The following is a 26,540-nucleotide window of genomic DNA, read 5'->3' on the forward strand; positions in this document are numbered from 1 at the left end:
ACCTCCTGCTGCATGGCCTGGTTCCTAACAGGCCACAGACCGGTTCTGGTCTGTGGCCCGGGGTTTGGGGACCCCAGGCTCATGAGGATGTCCTTTAAAACTTTCAAAGTCTGAACTAAATCTGCTTCATTTTTCAATTCTGAGGTACAGAGGTCTGGATGTGGCAAAGGGAACCAGTAATCAGACTTGATTCGGTATGAGGTAAGGAAAATACATAATTAGGAAGTAAATATTCTTCGCAAGGGCTTGTTAATGGGAGAAGCATTTGCTCCCAATTAAAACTTCTTAAGACCCCTTTGTTTTCTGAATTCTTTTTCATTTATGGAAGGAAGCTAACACTTCAGTTCTAAAGAATTGGTTACCTAGATATAACAATGTACTCTGTCAATTAAAGTTGCATTTCTTCTATTTTTTGAGGTATTACTGAAATGGTTCATCATTAGTTCATAATTTAATCGTTATTTACCTTGAATAGAGTTTATGCCATGTTAAGTTCAGCATAGAGTTGTAAGGCTTTTAGAAACTGTAAAATGAGAGCATTATTAAAATTGTGGATCTAGTTAAGAGCTGAAAAGTTGAAAGACACAAACTGAACAATGAATATTTTGTTATTGCTTCACTGAACAAATTACATAACTGACTAAAGTATCTCCTTTCATAAACCCCTGAAATTATGAATTGTGATTCTTGTTTAGAAAAAAAAATCTAGTCTTTGGTAGGCTATTTAAAGTTGCGTATTATTTTAGTTACATGGCTTTTTGGTTGTAACCTAAAGCAAAAAAAGTAAGAAATGGTGAAAAATTGATTAAGTGGGTTTAAATTTCTCTATCTGTAAAATGATCCCTCAGACAAGTTGATTTCTAAAGTATTTTTTTAATATTGAAATATTTTAAACGAGTAACATAATAAATTGTGCTATTTTATGCTGTGGGTTGACTTAGTGTGTTTAAAACTTAAATATTTCAAATATAAAGAAAATTAGCTCTAGCATTTTAAAATTAATTTATCATTAGGTTTAACAAATAACTTATGAAAATAGAGAAGCATGGCAAATTTTACATTTTAATTATTAAGTGAAACATAACCATTTCAAGCCAAAGGTGACCTAAGTATTTAAGAAGAGAATTTGTTTTTTTCAATCTCATATGGGGATGTTTAGTAATAAAAATGTTTCCTAGTTTATTATTTAAAATGCTGTTTGTTATTTATAATCAGGTTCAATAACTAGATAAGAATTGGACCCTCTTTAGTAATCGAACAGCATTTTAGACTTACATATCTACTATGGCCAAAGTAGTTTTTTTTACAAGAGGTAGAACTTTTGTTTGATATAATATTTCTTCTACGGGTCTTGACAAAATTCCCAAACAGAATGGTGCAAATTAAAAAGAAAAGGGTCATATGACTATTATCTGTAAATAGTAATGACCAGAAACACAGTACAGGCATAACTTGTTTTATGGCACTTTGCTTTAGTGCACTTTGCAGATTTTGTGTTTTTTACAAATGGAAGGTTTTGGCAACCCTGTGTCAAGCAAGTATATTGGCGTTGTGTTTTCAATAGCATGTGCTCACTCCAGCCTTCGGCAACAACCACTCTGATAAGTCAGTGGCCATCAAAGTCAAGGCAAGACCCTTCACCAGCAAAAAGATTACAACTGGCTGAAGGCTCAGATGATTGTTAGCATTGTTTAGCAATGAAGTATTTTTAAATTAAGGTATGTACATTGTTTTTTTAGATATAATACTATCACACACTTAATGGACTACAATATAATGTAAATAACTTTTATATGTACTGGGAAACTCAGAAATTCGTGTGATTTACTTTATTGCCATATTTGCTTTATTCCGGGGGTCTGGAACAGAACCCACAGTATCTCCAGGGTAAGCCTGTACATAATGCCAAGCCCATTTGCTAATCATTTAGTGCCTTACCAAGAAATACTTGTTTTGTAAGAAAGTAGAATTTAACTTTGGTCAGTATACAAAGCTCTTGATAACGCATATCCACCTAGAGTATCCACGAACATCTATCCAATCTCAGGTTTTTTTCCTTCATGTTCTATGTATCTTTTCTTTTTAAAGTTTATGTCTTATTTTGCTGCTTTGTCATTGTAACTTCAAACCTTTTAGTTTAAGCCTGTGTTCTCATGTCTTTCTACATCTTTTTAAGTCCAAATTCCATGTCCTTACCTGATTTCCCTCCTGAGTGTTTTCTAGATTTAGTGATATTAATGCTGAACCAAAAGTTAATATGCCATTCATTCAACAAATGTATATTGAGAGTCTATTATTTATTTCCTAGGCATTGTTCTAAGTGTGCAGGAGACAGTCAATGACAAGACAAAGTCAGCCCTTGTGGGATCTTACATTCAGTTAATATGGGGGAGACAGACCATAACAAAGAAAATGTAAAGAAGGCATTTCCAAGTAGTGCACTCTGAAGAAAATAAAAACGGGTAATAGTAGAATGTGGTCCAGAAAGCTGCTTTGAGGAGGTGAATTTTCTAGCTGAGTTGTGACTAATGAAAAGAAGGTGAATATGGGGAGAATAGCATTCTACAAAAAGGAAACAAGTGCAAATACAGCTCTAAGCAGAAAGAAATGAGCTTTTATTTTGAGGAAAAGAAAGTCAGTGTGGTGGAATGCAGTGAGCACAGGAGAGTGGTGTGGGATCAGGTCAGCAAGAGGTGGGCCAGACGTCAGCCTTGAAGGCCATTGTAGGGAGTTAGGATTTCATTCTAAGAACAAGAGGCCAGTGGAAAATTTTTATATGACCATTTTATTTTATATAAAATGAGAACCACTTTCATGTGTGTGTGGAGCATGGACTGAAGGGTATAGAGAGTGGAAACAGAAATAAGAGACTATTGAAATAGTATAGCTGAGAACTAACACTGGCAAGAAAAGATGGAAAAGGAAGAGAAGTGGATGGCTTTGGAATTTATTTTAAAGCCACGGACTTGCTGATGGATTAGATGTGAGAGACAGAGGGGTCAAGAGTGACTCGGTTTTTGATTGGAGCAGTTAGGTGAATAGTGATGCCACTGGAAATGTGAGAAACTGGGGAGGAAGTAAGTTTTGGAGGGGGCAAAAATCAAGAATTCTGCATGGCCATGTTAAGTTGGAGATTCCTATTTAGACATCCAAATGAAGATCCCAAGAAGGAAGTATGAGTTTGGAGCTTGTGGAGGAGGGTCCCTTAGGGCTAAGGAAACAAATTTGGGAGTCATCAGTATAAAGGTAACCATGGGAGTGGATGAGATTATCCAGGGAATGAACATAGATAGACAAATTGTAAACATGTTCACAGTTTACATCAAGTATGTATGGAAATCATTTAAAATGTTCAATTTAGAAACCTTTGTGATACATCAGGGAGGGTAAAAAAGCGTATCCATGAAATGACTGAAAACCACGCCATTCCTTTCTGATAAATTTAAGCCTTGCCATGCCTCTTCCAAGCTGAACATCCATCCTTTGGCATGGTTTTCTTCTCCATGGATCGAAACATTTTATGACAAAATAGAGAAATGCATTTCAGTTAAGGGGAATTAACTTCAGAGTGAGTGAGAACCTTCCTGCTTGGATTTAATTAATCTTTCTGGCATTGTCGTAGTAAGAAATTTTATCAAAGGGAATGAGTGTCAGTCTGTCTCAGACCATGTTTTACTTTCTGCCTGTTTCCTGTCACTTACTTTTTTTGACTGACATGCTGCCACCTAGTTTTAGGAGACCTTCACATTCATCTGCTTCTTAGCAGGTTGTGCACTAGAAGTGTATTACAAACAGAAAGCATAATTTGCCTACATGCAAAGATAATCCCTCTCTGTTTCTTTTGAAAAGAGTGGGATTTAGGAAATCTTGCATGAAATGGCATTTATCATCCCTCAAAAGTGAGGATTTGCTGGAAATGGGATTTTTCTTGTGCTTAGGAGACCCATCCTAGATCACTTTCAGCTGGTTTGAACCATTTAAAACAGCATTTGAGAAGATTTGAAATATTTTAGTATTTGAAAATGAACTTTAAAGTATTTAAAAATTCTGTCTGGAATGCTCTCATAAGTCAGAACAATTCTAACGGTAATATTAATATTTCTACTATGATGCTAAATGTGACCTCTATGTTCCAAAATATCCAGGTGCAGCAGAGCGTGGAAATAAGGAAATTAAGCTGATCTCTTACTATATGTTTCAACTCCAAAACTAGTTTTGACACTTTAATTTCATGACTATTCTAACGGGTAACATGATTATTTAGTCACATGCTGAATTTGTACAATACATTAGGTATTGGTTCTTAAAAGGCTTTCACACCTGTTTGTAGTGGCTTTTCATCAATCTGGTGATTAGGTAGGACAGCTATTAATATTCCTCTGCTACAGACAACTGGTAGTGTACCTGGGCTGGAACCCAGACTATATTTCTAAAAGATAAGGACCCTTAAGCAAACAACAAACATAACTACAAATGTCCACCTTTTAAAATCACAATTTCTGGCTGGGCGCGGTGGCTCATGCCTGTAATCCTAGCATTCTGGGAGGCTGAGGCGGGTGGATCGCTCGAGGTCAGGAGTTCGAGACCAGCCTGAGCAAGAGTGAGACCCCTGTCTCTACTTAAAACAGAAAGAAATTATCTGGCCAACTAAGCATGCCTGTAGTCCCAGCTACTCGGGAGGCTGAGACAGGAGGATCGCTTAAGCCCAGGAGTTTGAGGTTGCTGTGAGCTAGTCTGATGCCACGGCACTCACTCTAGCCCGGGCAACAAAGTGAGACTCTGTCTCAAAAAAAAAAAAAAAAAAAAAAAAAAAAATCACAATTTCTTACCATCATCGAATATCATCTAATAGCCAGTCATTTAATTATCATCAAGTATCTGTTCAATTTTCTCAATTATCTTTAAGATTTTTTTTGTTAGAATCATTCTCTAAATAAGGTCCAAATATTGTGTTTGATTGACAGCCCCCCCCTTCTAAGCTACTGTAGACCAAGAAGCCAGCTGAATAGGATTATTAAAATTATGGTGACAAGAAGACAAAGTGGGCTAAAAGGAAGTAGAAATGGCTCTTATCAATGTGACACCTTTAAAGCATTAGGAATTAAACTAGCTCCACAAATTCTTTTATACTTATTTCTGGATCCTTGGCTATACTTCAAATAGCTGAAGTTGTTTTATATAATATCCATATTAAATATTACTCTAATGACAATAGTGATTTAGAGTCAACTACAGTGACATTTTTGCAGCTTGAGGCGACTGACAAAAATTGTATATATTTAAGATGTGCATTATGCTTTGATATAAATATACATTGTGGAATGATTATAACACTCAAGCTAATTAAAATATCCATCACCTCACATAGTTGCCATTTTTTTGGTGTGTGGTAAGAACTTGAGATCTACTCTCTTAGCAAATTTCAAGTATACATTATTAACTACAGTCACCATGCTGTACATTAGAGCTCCAGAATTTACTCATTTTATAACTGAAAGTTTGTACCTTTGACCAATATTTCCCCTTCACCCCATGACTTATTTTGAAAAGTCTATTTAGAATTTTCCTACAAACAGCTAAACTAGTCTTTAAGCTCTCAGTACATCTTTGAGCTTCTTTTAGGTTACTGTGATGCACTTATCCATGAATGGGTAGAAGGCAATATTCTATCTTCCTGCCTTGGTCACTGCTATAATTTGTGTCCCCTTCCAGATTCATAGGTTAAAACTTAATCCCCAATGCAACAGTGTCAGGAAGTGGGGCCAAATGGGCGGTATTTAGGTCATGAGGGCTCCGCTCTCATAAATGGCTAAATGCCCCTATTGAAAACGGCTTGTGGGAATAGGTTAACTTTCTTTTGCTCTTCTGCCACATGAGGTCAGCGTTCCTTTGGAGGATGGAGTGTTCAAGGAGCCATCTTGGAGGTGGAGACTGGGCCCTCATCAGATACCAAATCTGCGGTGTCTTGATCTTGGACTTCCAGCCTCCAGAGCAGTAAGAAAACAATTTTTATTCTTTATAAATTACCCAGTCTCAGGTATTGTTATAACAGCACAAAATGGATTAAGACAGTCAATTTTAGACTCAGCCAGAATTATGAACCAAGTCAGTCCAGAAACATGCATTTATTGGTAACTTGGATCATATTGACATTTTAAATTACAAATTATTTAAAAAAATAGGAAAGTAATATAATGAATACCCTTTACCTATTACCTAGATAGAGCAATGTTTAACATTTTGCCATATTTTTGTTCAAGGAAAACAGTTACAAATACTTTCATGCCCATCCACACTGATCCTTGCCCTCATGCCCCATAAGCACTCTTGTGAAGAGGGCATGAATGTTTTTTCCACTATCAGAGAGCATATATTGGAGAAAGCATGCAGAGCTAACAGGCAATAAATTGATAACTGATACAATATGAGTTTAAGGAGAAAAATGAATGATGTAAATAAAATTTCCAAATGATCAAGAGCTGAACTGTTTTTTAAATGGATGGATGATACAACCTAATTACAATAGCATTTAGATTCCATTATATGCATTTTAAAAAGTGACATATACAGTTTGTCTTAAACTGTTAATGTTTAATATCTGCTTAGATTATGGCCAAGTTTATGTTTAACTTAAAAATGTGCAAAGGGGTACATGGTTTTTCAAAATTCCTTTAGGATTTGTAGGGGTTAAGAAAACAACTAGAAGACGTAGTATTAGAGAATACATCCAGAGTGATAATGCTGGGTCACAGGGCACAGGTAACTTTGAAAAGATACTGCAGATTTGCTTTCCAAAGTGGTTATACCAATTCAAGTTCTTGCCCACACATGGCATATCTTGCCCTCATTTTTTTAATCTTTCAAAAAGAAAGGATGATTCTAGTGTCCTGAAAACTTTTTCATGATACACCTTCCATTTTCATTCCACAACCAGCAACCCAAATTAGTTAGTAGACTGCACCAGAGGGATGCACCTCAAGGATACCTAGTGAACCCTGGGAGGCTGGGCTGGTTGCCTGCTGATGCTCAGTCTCTTCTGAACAATGAGAGTGGAGCTGGGTCTGACAGTGTGCCCTGGGCAGAGAGCAAACTCAGTTACTCATTACTGCCTGGCCAGATGAGATGCTCCACTGTCCATCATAGACAAGGCGGTCTATGAAGCTGTGAGAGAAGTGAAGAGCAGGTAGGAAGGCCCCCTGTAGGCCTCTAATTGCCTCCACATACATCAGATAAATATCTTTCTGTTGGTGGCTGTTGTGTGCCTCAGCAAGCAGCAGGGTTATGTTTAGGAGATTACAGATTAGAGTATCATTATTTTGAAATAGTTGTAATGAAAAAATACATTTGAATTTTATATTAATTCATATTACAAGAAACCTCAACATTTCATTTCCCAAAGAGAGAAAAGAAAGCTGTTAAATGTCTTAATTTTGACTGCATAAATTTTTGAATAGTTACCAAAGGCTCAAAAATTATCACCTATTTGTGGGCTGTTTCTCATTGGTTGCAGTATTAAGATTTTGAAGAGGTTATCAATTAACCATTTGACAAGATTTTATTTCAAAGTTCTTATATTCAATATTTTTCCTTAAATCCTCTGCATTTTATTTTTTCATCAATTGTATTAAGAAATGATTTTTTTTTTTGCTCTAATTCCTTCTAGTTTATACCAGCATGCTATACAATATTTTTTGTGTGCCACGACATGAAAAAGGTTGTGAAGCATTGATACAGCATATGGCATGATCCCTGGGTATTCACACATGCTTGTGTGTTAATCTATTAGCACTACGTTATGTTGCTGGCTTCATAAAAATCCAAGCTGATTCATGCTATAAGCCCCAAGAAACAAGTTAGTTTCTGCATCTTTTGTTCAACTATAAGCACATTGTCCCTCCCAGGCATTACTCCGCCAACTCCCCAATTTATTCCTAGGGTGGTGGGGGAAATAGGAAAGTAATTTTAGGTATGTAACTTTCATATATTTTAGTATGCTATGTCTTGAAAATATTTAATATCTTTGTTCAAAGATGATCTTGTAAATCTACGAGCTGTTAGGTTAACAGCAGTTGAAAATTTCAGTGACGAATCAGTTTTAGATAGCCAAGTCCAATATTTCATTTCACAAAATAGGAAACTGAAGCTCTAAGAGGAGTTTGGGCTCAAGTAGCATTGGAGCCAAAGCTTAGATTAACAGTTGCCAAGATTCCCAGTTTATTGCTTTACTACACCAACCTTCACTTGCGTGCTATTCATATTTATTAATACTTTCCTTTTTAAATTTGGGTACATTTTAAATACATACTTAAACATGTTGATTCATTCAAAGGAGTTAGATGTGTCCAGGAATAAGGAAGTGGTAGGTATAAGAACAATTCCAAGATAAGGCAGGGCCTGGAAGAATCAATGTCTGGAATGATTAACAAAGGGAACATGGAAGAAGGAAAAGAAGCCATTTCTTTCCTACATGTTAGAGCTATTTGTCTCCACAACCAAGAATGGAGATTACAACACCAGAGTAAAGCAATATAGGGGGTTATGAAGTATTTGATAGTGACATATCTAAGTATTTTTGCATTTGATATAGGAATTTTAAAAAATAAGAGGTTCCTATAGTATACAAATTAAGTTTTGCCATATCAATAATGTATTCTAAGTGCATGATACACTAGGACTTTTTTTTACTAACAAGTCTAGTGTTTGCTTTTAACCTTGTATTTTGTGAAAGTACATTAAAAAAAAAAAACCTCTTCAAACTATTCAGCCTAAGACTTTTTATGATGTATTCCCAAATTTAAGCTTTGCTGCCCCAGAATACAATAGGAGCTAACACAATTATACACAAGGTAAGGATTATTGCCATTTATTTAACACTAAAAGTTGTCATGCTTCATATACAATAAAATATATTACAATGACCACTTTTTAATGCTTTATTCATTGATTAAAAGAATATACATTTAACATAAACCATACAACATCAGTCATCAGGTCAAACATTCAGCTGGTTTCCTTACAGTTTCTGTCAGGAGTTATTTTATCTGATCACATTTATAAGATAAAATCTCACCACATCTGGCATTTACACACACTGTGCCAGTGGATTCACACTACTGATGTACATATAAAATCCGCATGGTATGTGCTCACTGGAGACAAAACAGTGCACACCTGTCAAAAGGTCATTTTAATATAAGATGGTAAAACCATTTGTAAAACACATATAAACTTTTTCCATAAATAGAATCATATCTGGACATCTGTTGCATAAATTGTGTTTCCAAAGCTTACAATAGAGCAGCCAGGTCTCAGCACTGCTGGGCACCCACGTTGGCTACTTACTTTATTATTGCAGACTGTCCTTTAACATTAAATGCACAACATTCGTACCACTTAAAACTGGGGTCAGGTGGAAGTCTCACAGAGACCACGTCTGTACCGCGGTTGCCCTGAAACAGTTAAATCGGCTTTTAAAGCCTCTCAGATATAACAAGGTTTTAAAACATACTTCATGGAATGTTCTTCATGTATCATAGCAGCTCATACCTGTGATAGAACAAGCTTTCAGTTCTTCCTTTCTTTCCTTTCTTTACATTCACTATTCACAGTGAAACAGGTGCATGGTTTTTTTTTTTTTTTTCTTTTTTGTTTTGTTTTTTCAGAGTTCTGAGGTTGCTGACTGAGCCACAGCACAGCTGTGTACCACAGGTCGAAATTCGACCTTAAATATTACAATCTAGCAGTATCTGGCTGGCCAGAGTGGGCCGGCCCCTGCCAGCATGTGGGCACTTCTTCATTAAGTCTATTCTTTGGCAGCTGACACGCGTGCTGACAGAGAAAAATCCAGTGACATGTTGCTAGGGATTTCACGACTAATGTTTGTTTGCAAGCTTGTGTGTTTACAACTTTGTATTCTGATTTTCTTTAGGAGGTTTTACCCTGGAATAATTTCTTTCTTCCTCCACTATTTGAAATCTGGGCTAAAAAGCTAACTTGAATGTATAATGTAATTGATGAAGAAAATTATGTCACAAATATTGTTTTAAAAAATCCAACAATTTGAGTATTCGTGTTTATGTAAATGCATCTTTTTTTTTTTTAAAAAGGATTAAGCAATGTTCTAACCTAGTATTACACAAAATTCAGAATGGTAATTGATGATATCAACTATTATATATGTAATAAAAGTTAGTCTTTGCTTTTCTGTTAAGAACAATTCATTTGAGATCATATTATCCTCTCTTCTTCCATTTCAAATCAAAATTAATGAAATGCTATCGGAATGCATGGATGCAGTGCATTGCATACAAATCCACCAGGCTATGGATATATATCTATATATGTATAAAAATATTTTGGCTCCTGAGCTCTGAACTCTGACATACAAGGAATAAAAATGTCAAAAAGGCAGAGTAACTCAGTGAAAAAGTTAGCCAGCAACCTCAGACAACCTTCGGTTGTGTATCTTTTAAGGTTTGGTAACAAGTCCATTAACCGTGAAAGCCCTATACATTGTCACTTTGAACTTCTAAACCAATACCCGACTACGTTCTTTGATCAAGAAGTAGAATATACATATGTAATTCTATAAAGCTAATACTGATTAAACACAGCACAAAGGGATTAATTCACGCTACTGAAAAAAAAAAACATAATGGGACCCTACTTGCATATGTAACCACAGGAATTGTACATTTAAAAAAAGCTAAATGTCTTCACTAAAGCTTTGCATCTCTCTATAGAAATGACGATTTGGTTCAGTGAAGACACTGAGTGATTCAATGTCCATGACTGCGTGCCAAGGTTGACCCAGGCCCAGGGATACCTGCTCAATAAGGTTATGCACTGGATCTACATCCTGGTCGGCCAGTTCACCTTGGTCAAAATCAATGCTTTCTTCGGTGACTTCAAGCATTTTCAGATCAGAGCCACGAAGACGAGCAATGGCAATGAGGTTGTGTGCCCACACTGTGTAACCTGGAAAATAAGCACAATAATGTCATTTCCTTGCATTTTATTTTGTCTCTTTGATAAGTTAGTCTTTTCCTCATTCAGTACTTCTTAAGAAGCTTCAAATTTTTATCTCACTTACTACACTGGTTCTTTTCCTTTAAAAAGATATTGAAATCGAAAAGGAAGCATGATTGTTTAGCCCAGGGAAAAAAAAGGCTAAAAGTTTGATATTGTCTTCAAGAACACCACTGTGGATGGTGAGCTGGAAGGTGATCTAATCCTATTCTGATATTTCATTCAGTAAACAGAAGACATTTAAAGCATATATAAATAAATTTTATAGCTTTGGAGAGTGATGTATCATACGGATCAAATTTGTACTTCATATGTATGTATCCATTAACAATACACAGTAAACTGGTATTTTTCATTTGTGAAAAATCATCTATGATGTTTCACAGTCCAGTTATGAAGTGACATTTTAAAGATAAATTGTTGTCAAAGCAATATGTAAAGTATAAAACAGTCATGGGAATGATATGTACCAACTTCCGAATAATGGTTACCTCTGAGAAGGAATAAAGAGGAATGGTTGGGGGAGGAGCTTTAGTGGTAGTATCTAATGTTTTATTTCTTAAAAGAAGAAAAAGGCTTTAAAAAGACTGGCTGAAATTAACTTTTAAATAACCTGACATTTCTTTTTCCCCATTTTACTTACCACTTTCAATATTAATCTAGTCTTTGCTACTACCTCTGATGACTGGCCAAATTATAAAGCGAAACCTGAAAAGCAAGACACATACATTCCCACACACAAATGCAGACTAAAAAAAAAAAAAAAATTCAAAAATAATGAAACAGGTAATAAAGAGAACCGAAGACATTCTTATAGATTATTTGCTAACTATAAGTATCAGAAAAGAAAGTAAAATGTTCTTTTGTCAGAATAGCAACTCTCTCTCCAAATAAGAATAGTTCATATTCAGGTGAAAGGCCCCAGTAAGAACTAAACATATACCTAATCAATGGAACCATGATTTAAAAAATATCAAATTAACACTTTGATACCTAGAATCTAAAAGATGAGGCAGTAAGCATGAAAGAAATGATACTTTCTCTTCCTTCTATGCTGTGTTTTTAAGGGTTCTTGTGATTAGAGGAATTATATCTACTTGCAGGTAGATACGTATATTTTCTTATATACCTAAATTAATTTCAAATGCCATTTTTGTGAAATACCATAATTCACATAGTGGACAAAAAACTAACAGGGAAGCTGGAGCACAACACTTAGGGTTGAGTATGACTTTCCATTTGTAAGTGATATATCCTTTAAACTTTAAAAGACATAAGAATCTGCCTATCAATTTGTTTCTATAATATTAAGATTTCTTGACACTATAAAGGTTAGTGCTGTCTTTTTATTGGTACAAAATATCGTAAGTATAATGCCAATATCAAATTATAGTGAACAAAATCACCTACCATGAATTGCCAGAAGAGAGAGCTTTGTGCACCTCCATGCTAATAAAACCAACGGATCTTCATTTCGGTTGTCACTGAGATCTGGAAAACCTGACGTGTCAATCACATCATTCATTAATATAAAATGAGTGAGGAACTTGTCATACTGCCTGGATATAAGATCAACAATAGCCCCTGAAACACAGGTGATATAGCTGTCAAAATGAATTCTCTCTAGTGGTATACTGGGTTTTAGGATCTTGAACATATCTTCACTCTTGATATCAAAAGCCATTATATAGACCCGAAGGCTGGTGCTCTTTCGTGACAGGGCTTTCCAATGCTCGTCATTTGGCATGTTGTCCAGAGACTTGTGCATCACAGAAACATTGTGGACCAGAAGAGATAGTCGCTGCAAAGGCACATGGTTGCTGTCAGTTAAGACTCTTGCCATTTCAGCTGTAAAGTCACAGAAATCCAAGGCAAGTGAGCGCAAATTGACAAATCGCTCCAGTTCAACTGCAGTAATAAGAGTGCTGTTACCAGGAGTAGTATTGTCCAGTAAACTCAGGTGCTCCATGGTGTTGGCAATAGCGTTAGAGAGAGATGATAGTGACGCTGGGGTTACTATTTCCAGCATAAACCCACAGGACAGCCATTTCAGTTGCCTACTATTACTCAGTATTTCTTCAAACAGTTGCTGAATTCTATAAGGAAAACACATGCCACAATGATCCCATTAACATTTAGCTGTAAATTTTTTAACACTGACTTGAAAATAGGCAATGAATGGCACGCAGTGTTGAGATCCATTTCCTCTCATTAATTTCTATTCAACCCAATATAAATACCATTAAAATTCACATTAAAATAAATAAGGTATATTAAACATATTGATTTATTAAATACATAGAAATACGTTCTGACAAGGAAAACAGCATTTTACATCTATTTGGTAGAAAAGACCGATGACATACAATTTATAATAAAGGCAAGCAGAGAAATAAATTTTAAATAGCTGTGATTATCCAGCAAGTTCTTTGATTTATCTTAAAGCGTTATGACATGGAATGGCATATGCTGATTACTGTATTTCATCATTAAAATATTTCCAGGACATATGTTCTTTTTAGGAAAAAATCATTACTCCTCTGTTTGTGTCTTATAATTTTTCAGAAACAAATTATTACTAATATAAGCCTCTATTAACTATATAACTTACTGTTTAATTTTTTTGCCATCAGGGTCCACCTTGCTGAGGTATGTATTTGACAAACTTCCTTGCTGTTGTAGAACGCTTATGTCTCCAAAAAGACTAAACTTCTGGAGATTTCTACAAGAAAAATTATTTTAAATGATTTTCTAGATAATACATTAAAATATAAATATTAAAAATATGCAACAGGGATATTCTAGCAGTTTCCACCTTATATAACTCACTTGGAATCCAATTAAGTACTTTCAGATTGCTTTATACATACAATGCAAAGCAACGTAATACAGGAGAAATAGCATAGGCTTTAAAGAATAAGATGGACTGGGATATAAAGATTGGTTCAGGAACTCAGTATTTTAATGACCATGAAAAAGTCTCTCAAAGGGCCTGTGACTAAATTTTTCACCACCAACCTTATAGAGTTTAGGGGGTGAGTAACAAAATGACATATGAAGAACTGTATGAGCTCTAAATTTTATATAGATGTTATAACTGTAATATAAACATTTTTCAAACCAGTTAACTTAGTTAACATGTTAAATGTTCAAGGGTAGGGCACTGCCTTGAAGATTATTTTCTCAGAAAAAAATATTCCTTGACTAAAATCTAAAGAGAACTTTCCCCAGTTTTATGATTAAACATACAGCTTATGATTATGTAAAAAAGATCTTTCAGTCTTGGATAATTTTACTATGCAACATTTACTTTTCTAGTAAAATTCTAAATAAATTTACATAAATAGTTTATCTAAAACAATCTAGATAATTTATTTTCTAGTAAAATTCTAAATAAAGTGGGAGAAAACTAATAGCTGGATAAAGATAAAGCTCCAAAATGCCAATAACCAACTAGAGATTCCATTTATAACACAAAACTTAAGGATAACTTTAATAAGAACTGTATCAATAAAAAAAGTATCAACCACCAAAGTGATAAAAGATTTAAATAAATGAAATAAACGAAAAATACCATTTCACATTTGCCAAAATTAATGACCTTAATGTCACTGAAAAACCTAAATGATTCTAAAATTTAGCTTGAGGAACAATCATTAATTCATTCAACCAGATATTCCCTGAGGGCCTATTAAGTGCCAGCTGCTGTGTTATATATGGAGACACAATGGGGATCCAGTGCTCTGAAGGAGTACATAGTGCTACATATCATGGTGGTATTTGACACTGTGTAAATCAGCGAGGGCTTCTCAAAATAAATTGATTAAAATGGTTTGGATTCAAACAGCAGACACAGAAATAAAAAGTATTAAAAAAAAAAAAAAGGGATCTTAAGGATAAGTGAGAATTACCAGAAGGAAGGTAGGGAGAGAATGTTACAGGGAAAAGGAGAAGCATCTGCGAGCTTTCTGAAGGGAGCAAAGTGAGCTGAAACGAATACAGAGTGGAGCACAGAGAAAGTGAGTAAACGTAACATGAAAGGTTACAGAGGTAGGTAGGGTTCTATGTCAAAGAAAAAACTTTAGTTTTTGCCTTCACAACAATGAAATGTCCAAAAATGGTTGTTGGTTTTTTTTGTTTTTTGAAACAGGGTCTTGCTCTGTCACTCAAGTTGGAGTGCAGTGGCGTCATCACAGCGTACTGCAACCTCAAACTCCTAGGCTCAGGTGATCCTTCTACTTCAGCCTTCAGAGCAGCTGGGACTCCAGGCGTGTGCTACCATGCCCAGCTTATTTTTCTATTTTTTGTAGAGACAGCATCTTGCTATGTTGCTCAGGCTGGTTAAAAATGTTTTTAAGAGGAGAATAACATAATTAAATTTGTGTCTGAAAATTATTACTGTAGCATTAGAATAGCATGGAAGGAGGCCAAAGTGGGGAACTGAGTTAAGAGTGTATTTTAGTAATAGAGATGAGAGATAATGGAAGCTTGAATTGGGGTTTTTTTTTTTTTTTTTTTTTTTGGCAGAAGTAGAGAGAACGACAGCTTCAAGCTATATTTAGGAGGTAAAATGGACAGGAGTGGGTGCTGGATTTTAGCTATAAGGGGGTAAGGAAGAGAGTAATCAAGAATAACTTTTAAGTTTTCTGGTTTGTGGAACCACACAGATAGTGGAGCTTCTTACTGGGACAGGGATTACTAGAAATGATTCAAAAATTAATGAGGGAATTTTTTTTTGAGGGGGTTGAGGTGAGGTGGTGGAGTTATGAGTCACATTATGAGCACTGTTTTGCACACCGTTAAACTTGTGGTGCCTTTAAGATAGTCAATACATTCTAAGCTTAGAAATAATAAATCAGAAAGGAAGAGATAATTTTTTGACATCATAAAAATAAAAAACTTGATATTCAACAGCAGATCTCACTAAAAAGGGCAAGCCAACATAGTAAGAAAAACATGTGTCAAAAAAGCTACAGTTATTTTTTATATATAAAAGAACCTCACATAAATCAAAGAGAAAAATATTAAGAATCCAAGTGGTAAATGGGAAAAGGTTATAAAATAGCCAGTGTAGAACATGTCAAGGAAAACATTAGAGGGATTACTAATGGAAATAATCTAATTTTTTTCTTGACCTTTAAAAAATTTTAAATTAGTCACTCTAGTAAATCCAATCAACTTTTCCATGTGATGACCAGAAAAACTGTATTCTAAAAAAAATTTCAAAGAAAGACATCAAACTCTAAAAAAAAAACCATTTTTTCCTATTTAAAAAAAATATAAAACTGTTTTTGAGAGAATGGCTTCCATATCAGACTCCAAAGGACATATTTCTGTAATATGTAACTATGTTTACTTTTAAAGTATTTTCTCTTTTATCTTTTCTTTATTCTAAAGTTGCCACCACATCCATGAATTATAAAGATGTTGATTTGTTTCTCGTAAGTTTTCTTAAAAAGAAAAAAAAATTTAAAGACTTCTAAAAGAATGAGTATTTGTTTTTAAAGAATGTGAGTTTTTATATAAAGGAGAAAAAAGATCACATTTAATTTCTAATAATATTCAGAGTCATATAATCCCAATAGTTTTCTCCCTTCAACCCAACTTCCATTAACTACTATTGTAATATCCTTAACATTGTCCCATGGTACTGAAACACACATATGTGAGAGACTTTTACTTCTCCAAAGGATTAAACAGCCATGAGAACTTCCTGCCCTCTCACTGTAAACAACTAAAAACTTGGACAAAACATATGAAACAACTGTCTTCAGGCATTGAACAATAAGCAACATAGGACTGTGATCCCTGAAAGATGGGGGAAAAAATAAAGTGTGTACTATGATTGCCTCACATTATGGCCTAGAGAGAGTTTCCAGGTTACAATACACAGTGGGGAAACCTAAACATAGACCAGTGGTCTCCCTGAGTTAAGGAGACAAAGATTGTGGGGAATTTGCAGGCTAGAATTTATCAAACAGAGCACCAGAGACAAAGGGACTGTACAGAGAGGGCTCCACAGATCTGCAAAGATTTGATATTATGCAGGTCTCTGGCTGAGTAATAATCTACATATGTGTGGAGTAAAACTGCACAAGGCTGGACAAAGTACCACTGGAAAGCAGTAGAGCGCACACACTGGTGAGAAAAGTTTATGTTACTGCTAGCCAGAGTTAAGCAATCTTGTAGTATAGGGACACTGGGTAGAGTTCTCAGAAAAGTCATGCCTTACTAGTGGAGATTAATTAACCCCAGGTGCTTAATTAATTAGGTACAGGGTGCTTTGAATCTGCCCTAACACACAGCTTTTAAAGGCAAGGGTCAAACTGATTTCACATAAATTTACTATGTGTCAGAACAAAGTTCAACACTCTTTAAAGGAATACCAAAATATACATACACAAATACTACTCAACAATGTAAAATTAATAATGTCTGGCATACAATAAAAAATCACCAGGCATGAAGAAAAAGGCAAAATGACTCACAACAAGGAGAAAAATAAATCAATAGAAATGTACCCAGAAATGGCAGACAGAGGAATCAGTACGCAAGAAACTTAAACCAGCTGTTAAAAATATACTCCAGGCCGGGCGAGGTGGCTCATGTCTGTAATCCTAGCACTCTGGGAGGCCGAGGTGGGCGGATTGTTTGAGCTCAGGAGTTCGAGACCAGACTGAGCAAGAGTGAGACCCCGTCTCTACTAAAAATAGAAAGAAATTATATGGACAGCTAAAAATACATATAGAAAAATTAGCCGGGCATGGTGGTGCATGCCTGTAGTCCCAGCTACTCGGGAGGCTGAGGTAGTAGGATTGCTTGAGCCCAGGAGTTTGAGGTCGCTGTGAGCTAGGCTGACGCCATGGCACTGTAGCCCGGGCAACAGAGTGAGACTGTCTCAAAAAAAAAAAAAAAAACAAAACCCCTCCATAAAACCATCAATACAAAGTATATGGATTGGAACAGAAGTAAAACTGCCCTTATTTGCAAATTACATGATCATTTACATAAAAAATTCTAAGGTATCTAAAAAAAGCTAATAGAACTAATAAGTGAGTTTAGTAAGGTCACAGGCTACATAAGGACAATATATAAAAATCAATTGTATTTCTATACACTAGCAATGAACATTTGGAAATTGAAGTTGTAAAAAGTACTATTTACAATAGCATCAAAAACTTGAGTTCAGTACTGCCTTGATTAAATATCCCTGAAAGATTGCACCCCTACTGGCTATAAGAAAAAGACCCAAATGGCTAGCTTGATAGTATAAAATCCTTCAAAATTTGCTTCTAAAAAGCTATCCCAGGCTTCTTACTGCCCTTGAAATGGAATACAGGTTGAGTGTCACTTATCTGAAATGTTTGGAACCACAAGTGTGAATTTTGGATTCCAGAATATTTTATATTCATAATGAGGTATCTTGGGTATGGGGCTCAAGTGTAAACATGAAATTCATCAATGTTTCCTATATACCTTATATATGTAGCCTGAAAGTAATTTTATATAATATATTTAATAATTTTGTGCACAAAACAAAGTTTTGACTGCATTTTGACTGCCACCTGTCACATGAAGTTAGGTGTGGAATTTTCCACTGTGGCGTCATGTTGGTGTTCAAAAAGCTTCAGAGTTTGGAGCATTTTGAATTTCAGGTTTTTGGATTAGGGATGCTCAACCTGTATTATTTTTTCTCCTGGAAATAGTAATCAAGACCATAACATGTAAGAGAAGAATGGGAAATAAATACATAAGGGGTGGGGGTAGGGTTGAGACAGACTTGGGAAGATAACCACATATCAATGATTTAATATGGAGAATTATTTTGAGGGTAATGTTTTCAATCAGTTTAAAATAAACTTTTTCTTCTAGATAGATCTTCAGGTAAAGGGATATACAGATTAGTTTATAAGCATTGATAACTATTCCAAATAATTGCATCTGCCATATTTTGACTGCATTTCTAATCAGGAGTTCTTTTATGAAATAGAGAACTAAATTTACCTAGGGTGGGGCAAAAGACCAAGTAATAGGTCAGTGCCTTGAAGGGCTTAGAAATGATTCTTTCTTTTTTCTCAGAGAATAGACAATGCTAGGTAAATAGAAAATATTTCACTATATTTACCACCGACATGCCCCATAAAATGTGTTTAAATTTTTAAATTATTTATAAAAAGAGATAATAAAAATCTTTTTAAAAAAAGTTAAGGGACTTTTGAGGGCCCCAGGATGGGTGAGAACCAAACCAAATTATCAATATCATATTAATGATATGATTCCCAAATTCTAAATCTGCAATGTCTCATATGTGGCATATGGTCTGAATTGACATACACTCTAAGTGTACATACTGAACTTGAAGGCTTACTATAAAAAAGTAAAATAAAATATTGGTCATATGTTGAAAGGATATTTGAATATACTGGGTTGAATAAAATATATTAAAATTAATTTCATGGTTTCTTTTTACTTTTTTAATGTGGCTACTAGAAAATTTAGTATTATATATGTGATCCATACTATATTTCCACTGGGCAGTGCTGCTCTAAAAATTATCATAATGTATATAACTTAGTTTCCTGGTTACCTTCATTTAAAATCATACTGTCATTGACAGAAATAATTAAAGGCATTTGGTTAATACTATTGCTCTTATGATTAATATAATTGGCAGAAAGCCCAGACCATTTTTTACCTGTCTTTCTGGCTATAAATGTAACATTAAAAACTCTAAGACCAATGACTAGTTTTTCCCTATAAGAAAGCAGGAGTTGAGGCAATGTTATCCATAATTAAAAAAAAAATCCTACAGCAAAAACACATCTTGATTATACTGCCAACGTATGTTGCAGCTATTAGAAAGTACATACAGAAAACACCCTCTTTAAAGCTTCCATTACCTCCCATTAAGTCAAATACAACCTAAATCCAAGAACTTAAAAAGCAAAACTCAAGACGACAACTATCCTTCATGAACAGCACAAATGAGCTCACCTTTCTTCACCCATGATGTCATTTCTGACTTTCCATTGACCGTAACTCATTTATCTTGAAGATATCATATTTAATCTCCACTGCTGTTTCTACTTACAACTGAAAAAATGCAGCCTGCTAGCTCTGAGTGATTTAAAAGCAAGTCCTCCCACAGGAGGTAGGAATTCTCATTTTCTCATTCTCTTCAGAGAAACCAGGAATGAAAAGATATATTGACAGGGAAAAATGAAATTAGCCATGGATTATATATCTCTTCCAAACAGCAAGTCTTCTCCACTTACTTTCTATAATAGGCCCACAGAATTTAAGATGACTATGCTGGTGTTTATTCCATTATTTTAGTTTTCCCAAACATTTCAATCTGTGTCACTCACATCAAAGTCTAGGTATTCCTTCTTCTGTCTTCCCCCTCCTTTGGGCTACTCCCCCTACAATGTACACAGGTCATCCACATTTCTCAAGACATCCATCCTCTTTTCTACCCTTCTATCTAATCTCCCCCTTTTCTGCTACTTCAAACCATTTAGTCCCCAAATTCCCTTAATTATAATATTTGACGTTCATACTTATCAAGGTCCCAGAAGTGGACCCAGAAGCTCATTTAATGTACCTTGGTTATATTTATATATGAATATGTACTATTTTATGTACTATATGTGGTAAATAAAGAGCACTTATCTCTTAGTGATGAAATACAAAGACCTTATGATTAAAAATAAGAGCAGAAAAATAACCTTTCACTCCCATGGCTAATGACCAAAACCTTTTAACAAAAAGTGTCGAAACTTTTGGCAATTACTGGCATAATGGTGACTATATCTCCATTATGGTTACCAGTAAAATTAAAAGTAGGGTTTAATAAAACATTTCCCCAATTTATTTATCTCACAGCTGTTATCTGGATTTACTGAATTTAAAACAGAAAAGTTTTTTCTATCTCTACTTCCCTTTTCAATTGTGACTAAGATCTCCTAGTAATGTCATTGTCCTAGGCACTTAAATTTTACTGACAAGCAACACTGAATTTCCTCAACTACTCAGCAACATAAAATTCCTTATTCAGACCATCACTTAGTGCTTCTAGGTACCCAAATAATCTAGACAGTATTACCCAAATTAACTTCACAATTCCCAGCACTACAAAATTACATATGAAAGATTTTATCCATTCATTTTATTCCTAAATCAACTTATTTATCCCTCCCCTATCCAAGAGCTTTTACTAGCCTGGACTCTATTCACTGAGTTATGCTCATTGTTAAACTGAAAGTATAACAGGTTATTTTTCTTGACTTAATCAGTATGATGTTGAAAATATTAAACATTACATCTGCTTGACATAAATCATTTAAGTATTTATAATTATTTTCTTTTTCATAACTGACCACACTGGCCTGAAGGAAACCCTTGTTGATTGAGACAAACAACATAAACCACATTATAATCTATAAGAATAATGTTATTCACACTTTTAAAGGGTTGCCCAGAAGAAATAAATGTAGTGTTGAAAGAGCATTAAATAGGAAATCAGGTGTCCAAAATGTAATAATTCTCTGAAATGCAGTTTTCTTAGTTGTAAAATCAACAAATTTTTAAGTTATTTTAACAGGAAAAAAACCTATCACATTAGCAACATCTAATTTCTTCTTATAATCATCACAATCGTTAATCATATTATTTGTAATCTTGCTCTTAGTTCTCATGTCAGTAAACCACATGTGTAAGACATCTTCAACTTAAAAATTCTCTAATTCTATAAATTCATGGTCCTTGAATTTTGATTTAAAAGCACTGGATGAAAAGTGTTCAGTTAGAAATAAAAACAGAGAAAGTAATTTAAGAAGCCATAATTTTATATTATTGCATAGTGACCATCTTTCCCATAAATTTCAAAACACTTGTTTTGTCATTTTGCCTCTAATTATCATCCTTCTTTTGGGGGCTAGTCTTGAAATTCAACAGCTAAAGCACAGTCCTACAGTATTAAGTATTAGCTCGTCTTTTTTAACTCAGAGTTTCTAAGACTTCTAGCATTAGCACTATTAATGAGAATAACATTTTCAATTATAAGACTGCCCAAATTAGTTGTTCTTGGAATAAAGAGTATGGGTTTCTCATTGATAGATTTTAAAGCGTTATTCATTTATATAAATTTAAACTATTAATAAATTGTTTTATCCATTGACTCTGATTTACATTAAAGTTGGAGTTAGAATTCGGAAAGAGAATGAATGAAAAGTAGTATAGGTACTAAAGACAATAAGTATCCTGATAGTATCTATACCAATTTTTGAATTTCTGTGTATTATAGTAAGATATTATATAACAATGTTATAAATTGGCAAAATGAAAAAATAAAATATTTATTAAGAAAACCTACTTTATGGCTTTTTAAAAATTAAAACCAATATCATATAAATACATACTTCTAAATGGTACAAAAATTGAGATTTATGGGTCCTTAACCTGGGGGGGAGGTCCATCCTAGAAACTGTTTGCAAAATATTGTACATATGTGCATGTTCTGGGAGAAGGGTCACTAATTTTCATCAGATTAACCACAAAAGATTAAGGACCATTGACCTAGACCTAGAGTCCTGTAGGAACATTAAAAACTCAAACAACAAAAATTCTAGACCTATACACATGATCTGTCCACATTTTAAAATGTAATATTTAACACATTTGCCAATACTCTCTACTTATAACTGCCAACTATGTATTTTTTTTTTTGAGACAGGGTCTCACTCTGTTGCCTGGGCTGGAATGCAGTGGTGTCATCATAGCTCACTGCAACCTTAAACTCCTGGGCTCAAGTGATCCTCCTGCCTCAGCCTCTCAAATAGCTGGGACTACAAGGTGGATGCCACTGTGTTTGGCTAATTTTTCTATTTTTAGTAGAGACAGGATCTTGCTCTTGTTCAGGCTGGTCTTGAACTCCTGGCCTTAAGCAATTCTCCTGCCTTGGCTTCCCAGAGTGGTAGGATTACAGGTATGAGCCACGGCGCCTGACCCTGATTTTTCATAACTTTATTTTAAATGATATATGCTCGCTGATTTTTTTTTTTTTTTTTTGAGATGGAGTCTTGCTATGTTGTCCAAGCTAGAGTGCAGTGGCATCATCACAGCTCACTGCCACCTCAAACTCCCCGGCTCAAGCAAGCCTCCTGCCTCAGCCTCCCAAAGTGCTACAATTACAGACGTTAGCCACCTCCCACCCCACAACTGCCAAGTTCTAAGATTTCCTTCCTTCAGTATGTGAAGAAAGCACAAGTAGCTTGCAACCAATGACAGAGATTACTACTAAAGATTAACACAAAAGTTGGTAAAAGGAGAAGCAAAATTAATTCCATTTATGTTAGGACCAATTCCTTATTTATTTTAGGCTTATTGCCTGTTTATCAACGTGCTGGCAAGACTTCATATTCTGAGAAAAAGGTTTTTCTATCAGAAATGTCACTTTTTAATCAACTTAAATCACAGCTGTCAAAAACCAAACCAAAAAACCCCGCAAGTCATTAGGAGTTTCCTAGTCTCTGATAAAAATAAAAAGGCTTTACTTTGGAAATTCTTCAAGAACTTTGTCACAAATACAGTGTTTGATTATCTTCAAAAAAATTCTAGCTTAGTCTTTTCTCCATATCTTTTAGCCTTCCACAAAGGAGGATTGCCTGTCTTCTCAATTAACCCTTCAAAGAAAATAAGGCCTCTTAAAGTTATTGCATTTTAAGTTTTTTTTTTTTCCTTGAGTATTGTTTGTACCAGCTTCCAGTGTGCTTTCAATTTAGGATTTTTAACAATTTATTTTTATATGTTTAGGCTGTATTTTCCTGTAAAACCTATATAAATACCTAGTAAAACTATAAGCAAATAATAATCGTTTAATAATGCAGGTCTTAAGTATTTCCTATTTTATTTTTAATGAAGAATCTTCTTGGCTTTTCAGTTTAGTAGCCTTTTAGATAAGAAAATATTTGTAAATGCAAGGAAGTACAGTTGAGGGTCACTGTTTCAGATTGGAGTTGGCAAATGAGTGGAAAGTGTGTGGAATTTATATACTTTGTCTATTAAGAATGCAAGCTTAATTAAATCCTGGCATTTAAAAGTCTGATTACTTCTTAGAACAAAACTAAGATAACTAATTCTCATGTCTTGATTTAATACACAGTTGACTGCAGTATAAACCATTTCAGGGCTAATTATCCTTTTGACTACATAGTTTATTTCTGTGAAAACAAACTCAGAAAATGCTGATTTATGTAATTACCTTTTAGAGAATTTTTAACATGTATACATATATCTTTTAAAATTTTTTTAGAGAAGTTTTACTACCTGCACACATGCATACCCTTCCCCATTATCAACATCTCTTGCGAGAGTAGTATATTTTTTACAACTGGCAAACTTACATTGATACTTCATTATCACTCAAAGTCCATAGTTTAGGACTTCTAAATGAGGATTGACTCTTGGTGTTTTACTTTCTATGGCTTTGGACAAATGGTAATGACATGTATCCACTGTTATAGTACCATACAGAGTAGTTTCAATGCCCTAAAAATTTTGTGTGCTCTGCTTATTCATCTCTTTCTCCCTCTAACCCCTGACAACTACTCATCTTTTTAATGTCTCCAGTTTTGTCTTTTCCAGAATGTCATATAGTAATGAAGCCTTTTCAGATTGGATTCTTCACTTAGAAATATGCATTTAAGTTTCCTCCATATCTTTTTATGGCCTGTTAGATAGAGCTCTTTTTTTTTTTTTTTTTTTTTTTTTTTAAAGCATTGAGTAATATTCCATTGTCTGGATGTACCAAAGTTTATTTATCCAGTCACCTACTGCAGGACATCTTGGTTGCTTCCAAGTTTTGGCAATTATTAATAAAGTTGCTACAAACATCTGTGTGCTGGTCGTGTGGGCATAAATTCCAACTGCTTTGAGTAAATACCAAGGGGCTTGTATGAACAGTATGATAAAAGTATGTTTAATTTTGAAAAAAATCACAAAAATGTCTTTCAAAGTGACTGTACCATTTTGCATTCCCACCCAGCAATGAACGAGATTTCTTGTTGCTCCAAATCCTCACCAATATTTACGGATAGTATTTTGGATTTCAGATTTTTGCCATTTTAGTAGGTGTGAAGTGGTATATCATTGCTGTTTTAATTTGCAATTTCCCTGATGACATATGATGTGGAACATCTTTTCATATGCTTATTTGCTATCTATATCTTTTTTGGTGAGGTGTCTGTTCAGATCTTTTGCCTACTTTATTGGGTTGTTTTCTTACTGTTGAATTTTAAGAGGTCGGTCACTATACATTTTGGATAACAGTGCTTTATCAGACATGTCCTTTTGTAAATATTTTCTCCCAATCAGTGGCTTCTCTTCTTTTTCTCTTAACAGTATCTTTTTTTTTTTTTTTTTGGAGACAGGGTCTTGTTCTGTCGCTCTGGCTGGAGTGTAGTGGCCCAATCATAGCTCACTGCAACCTTGAACTCCTGGGCTGAAGTGATCCTCCTGCCTCTGCCTACTAAGTAGCTAGGACTACAGGCACATGCTACCATGCCTACCTAATGTTTTAAAATTTTTAATTTTTTGTAGAGACAGGGTCTTGCTATTTTGCCCAGGCTGAGCTTAAACTCCTGGCCTTAAGGGATTCCTTCCTCCTTGGCCTTCCAAAGCACTGGGATTACAGACATGAGCCACCACACCCAACCCTTAACGGTACCTTTTGCAGAGCAGAAAATTTTAATTTTAATGAAGTCTGACTTATCAGTTCCTTTTTCATGGATTATGGTTTTGGTGTTGTATCTAAAAAGTTATTGCAAAACACAAGATCATCTAGGTTTTTTCCTATGTTACCTTCCAGTTTTATAGTTTTGCATTTTACATTTATGTCTGAGATCCATTTTGAGTTAACTTTTTGGGAAGGATGTAAGGTCTACTTCTAAATTTTTTTTAATGTGGATGTCCAGTTGTGTTAGCATCATTTGCTGAAAAGACTATCTTTTCTCCATTGTCTTGTTTTTGCTCCTTTGACAAAGATGAGTTGACTAAATTTATGTGAGTCTGTGTCTGGGCTATGTCATTCCCTTGGTATATGTCTTTTCCTTTAGTGATATGTCTATTCATTTAGCAAATGTCTTGATAACTGTAGCTTTCTAATAAGTCTTGAAGTTAGGTAGTGTCAGTCCTTCAATTTTGTTCTCCTTCAGTATTGGGTTGCCTATTCTAGGTCTTTTGTCTCTCCATATAAACTTTAGAATAATTTTTGTTATATATATATATATGTATGTATACAACATATACACACATTATCTTTAAAACATTTTTCCTCTACAGTGTTTACATGCATAGTCCATTCCAAACAGTAACATTACTCTTTACAAATGGTTTTTAGCAGAGGTGGGAAGTAGGGGGAGGCAGGCATGCGCTTCCCAGTTGAGATTTACAGCCTCATAGGTGGGACCATAGATATGAAACACTAAATGTACTGGGTTTAAGATTGGGAGGGA

At 34.7% G+C, this 26,540-nt stretch overlaps 1 protein-coding gene across 1 annotated transcript in view; it reads right to left on the bottom strand.

Moving 5' to 3' along the window:
• Positions 1-8,847: 8,847 nt before the first annotated feature.
• The window catches only part of FBXO33 (F-box protein 33), a 40,498-nt gene continuing 22,805 nt past the window's right edge, over positions 8,848-26,540 (bottom strand). Inside the window, exons 2-4 of the mRNA XM_069464526.1 lie at positions 13,640-13,750; positions 12,439-13,124; positions 8,848-10,977 (exon numbers count right to left, since the gene is read on the bottom strand). Of these exons, the coding sequence (XP_069320627.1) occupies positions 10,706-10,977; positions 12,439-13,124; positions 13,640-13,750 (1,069 nt within the window). The 3' untranslated portion in view covers positions 8,848-10,705. The remainder of the gene's footprint in view (positions 10,978-12,438; positions 13,125-13,639; positions 13,751-26,540) is intronic.

Source organism: Eulemur rufifrons, chromosome 2 (genome assembly GCF_041146395.1).
Source record: "Eulemur rufifrons isolate Redbay chromosome 2, OSU_ERuf_1, whole genome shotgun sequence".
In the NCBI taxonomy this organism is placed as follows: Eukaryota; Metazoa; Chordata; class Mammalia; order Primates; family Lemuridae; genus Eulemur; species Eulemur rufifrons.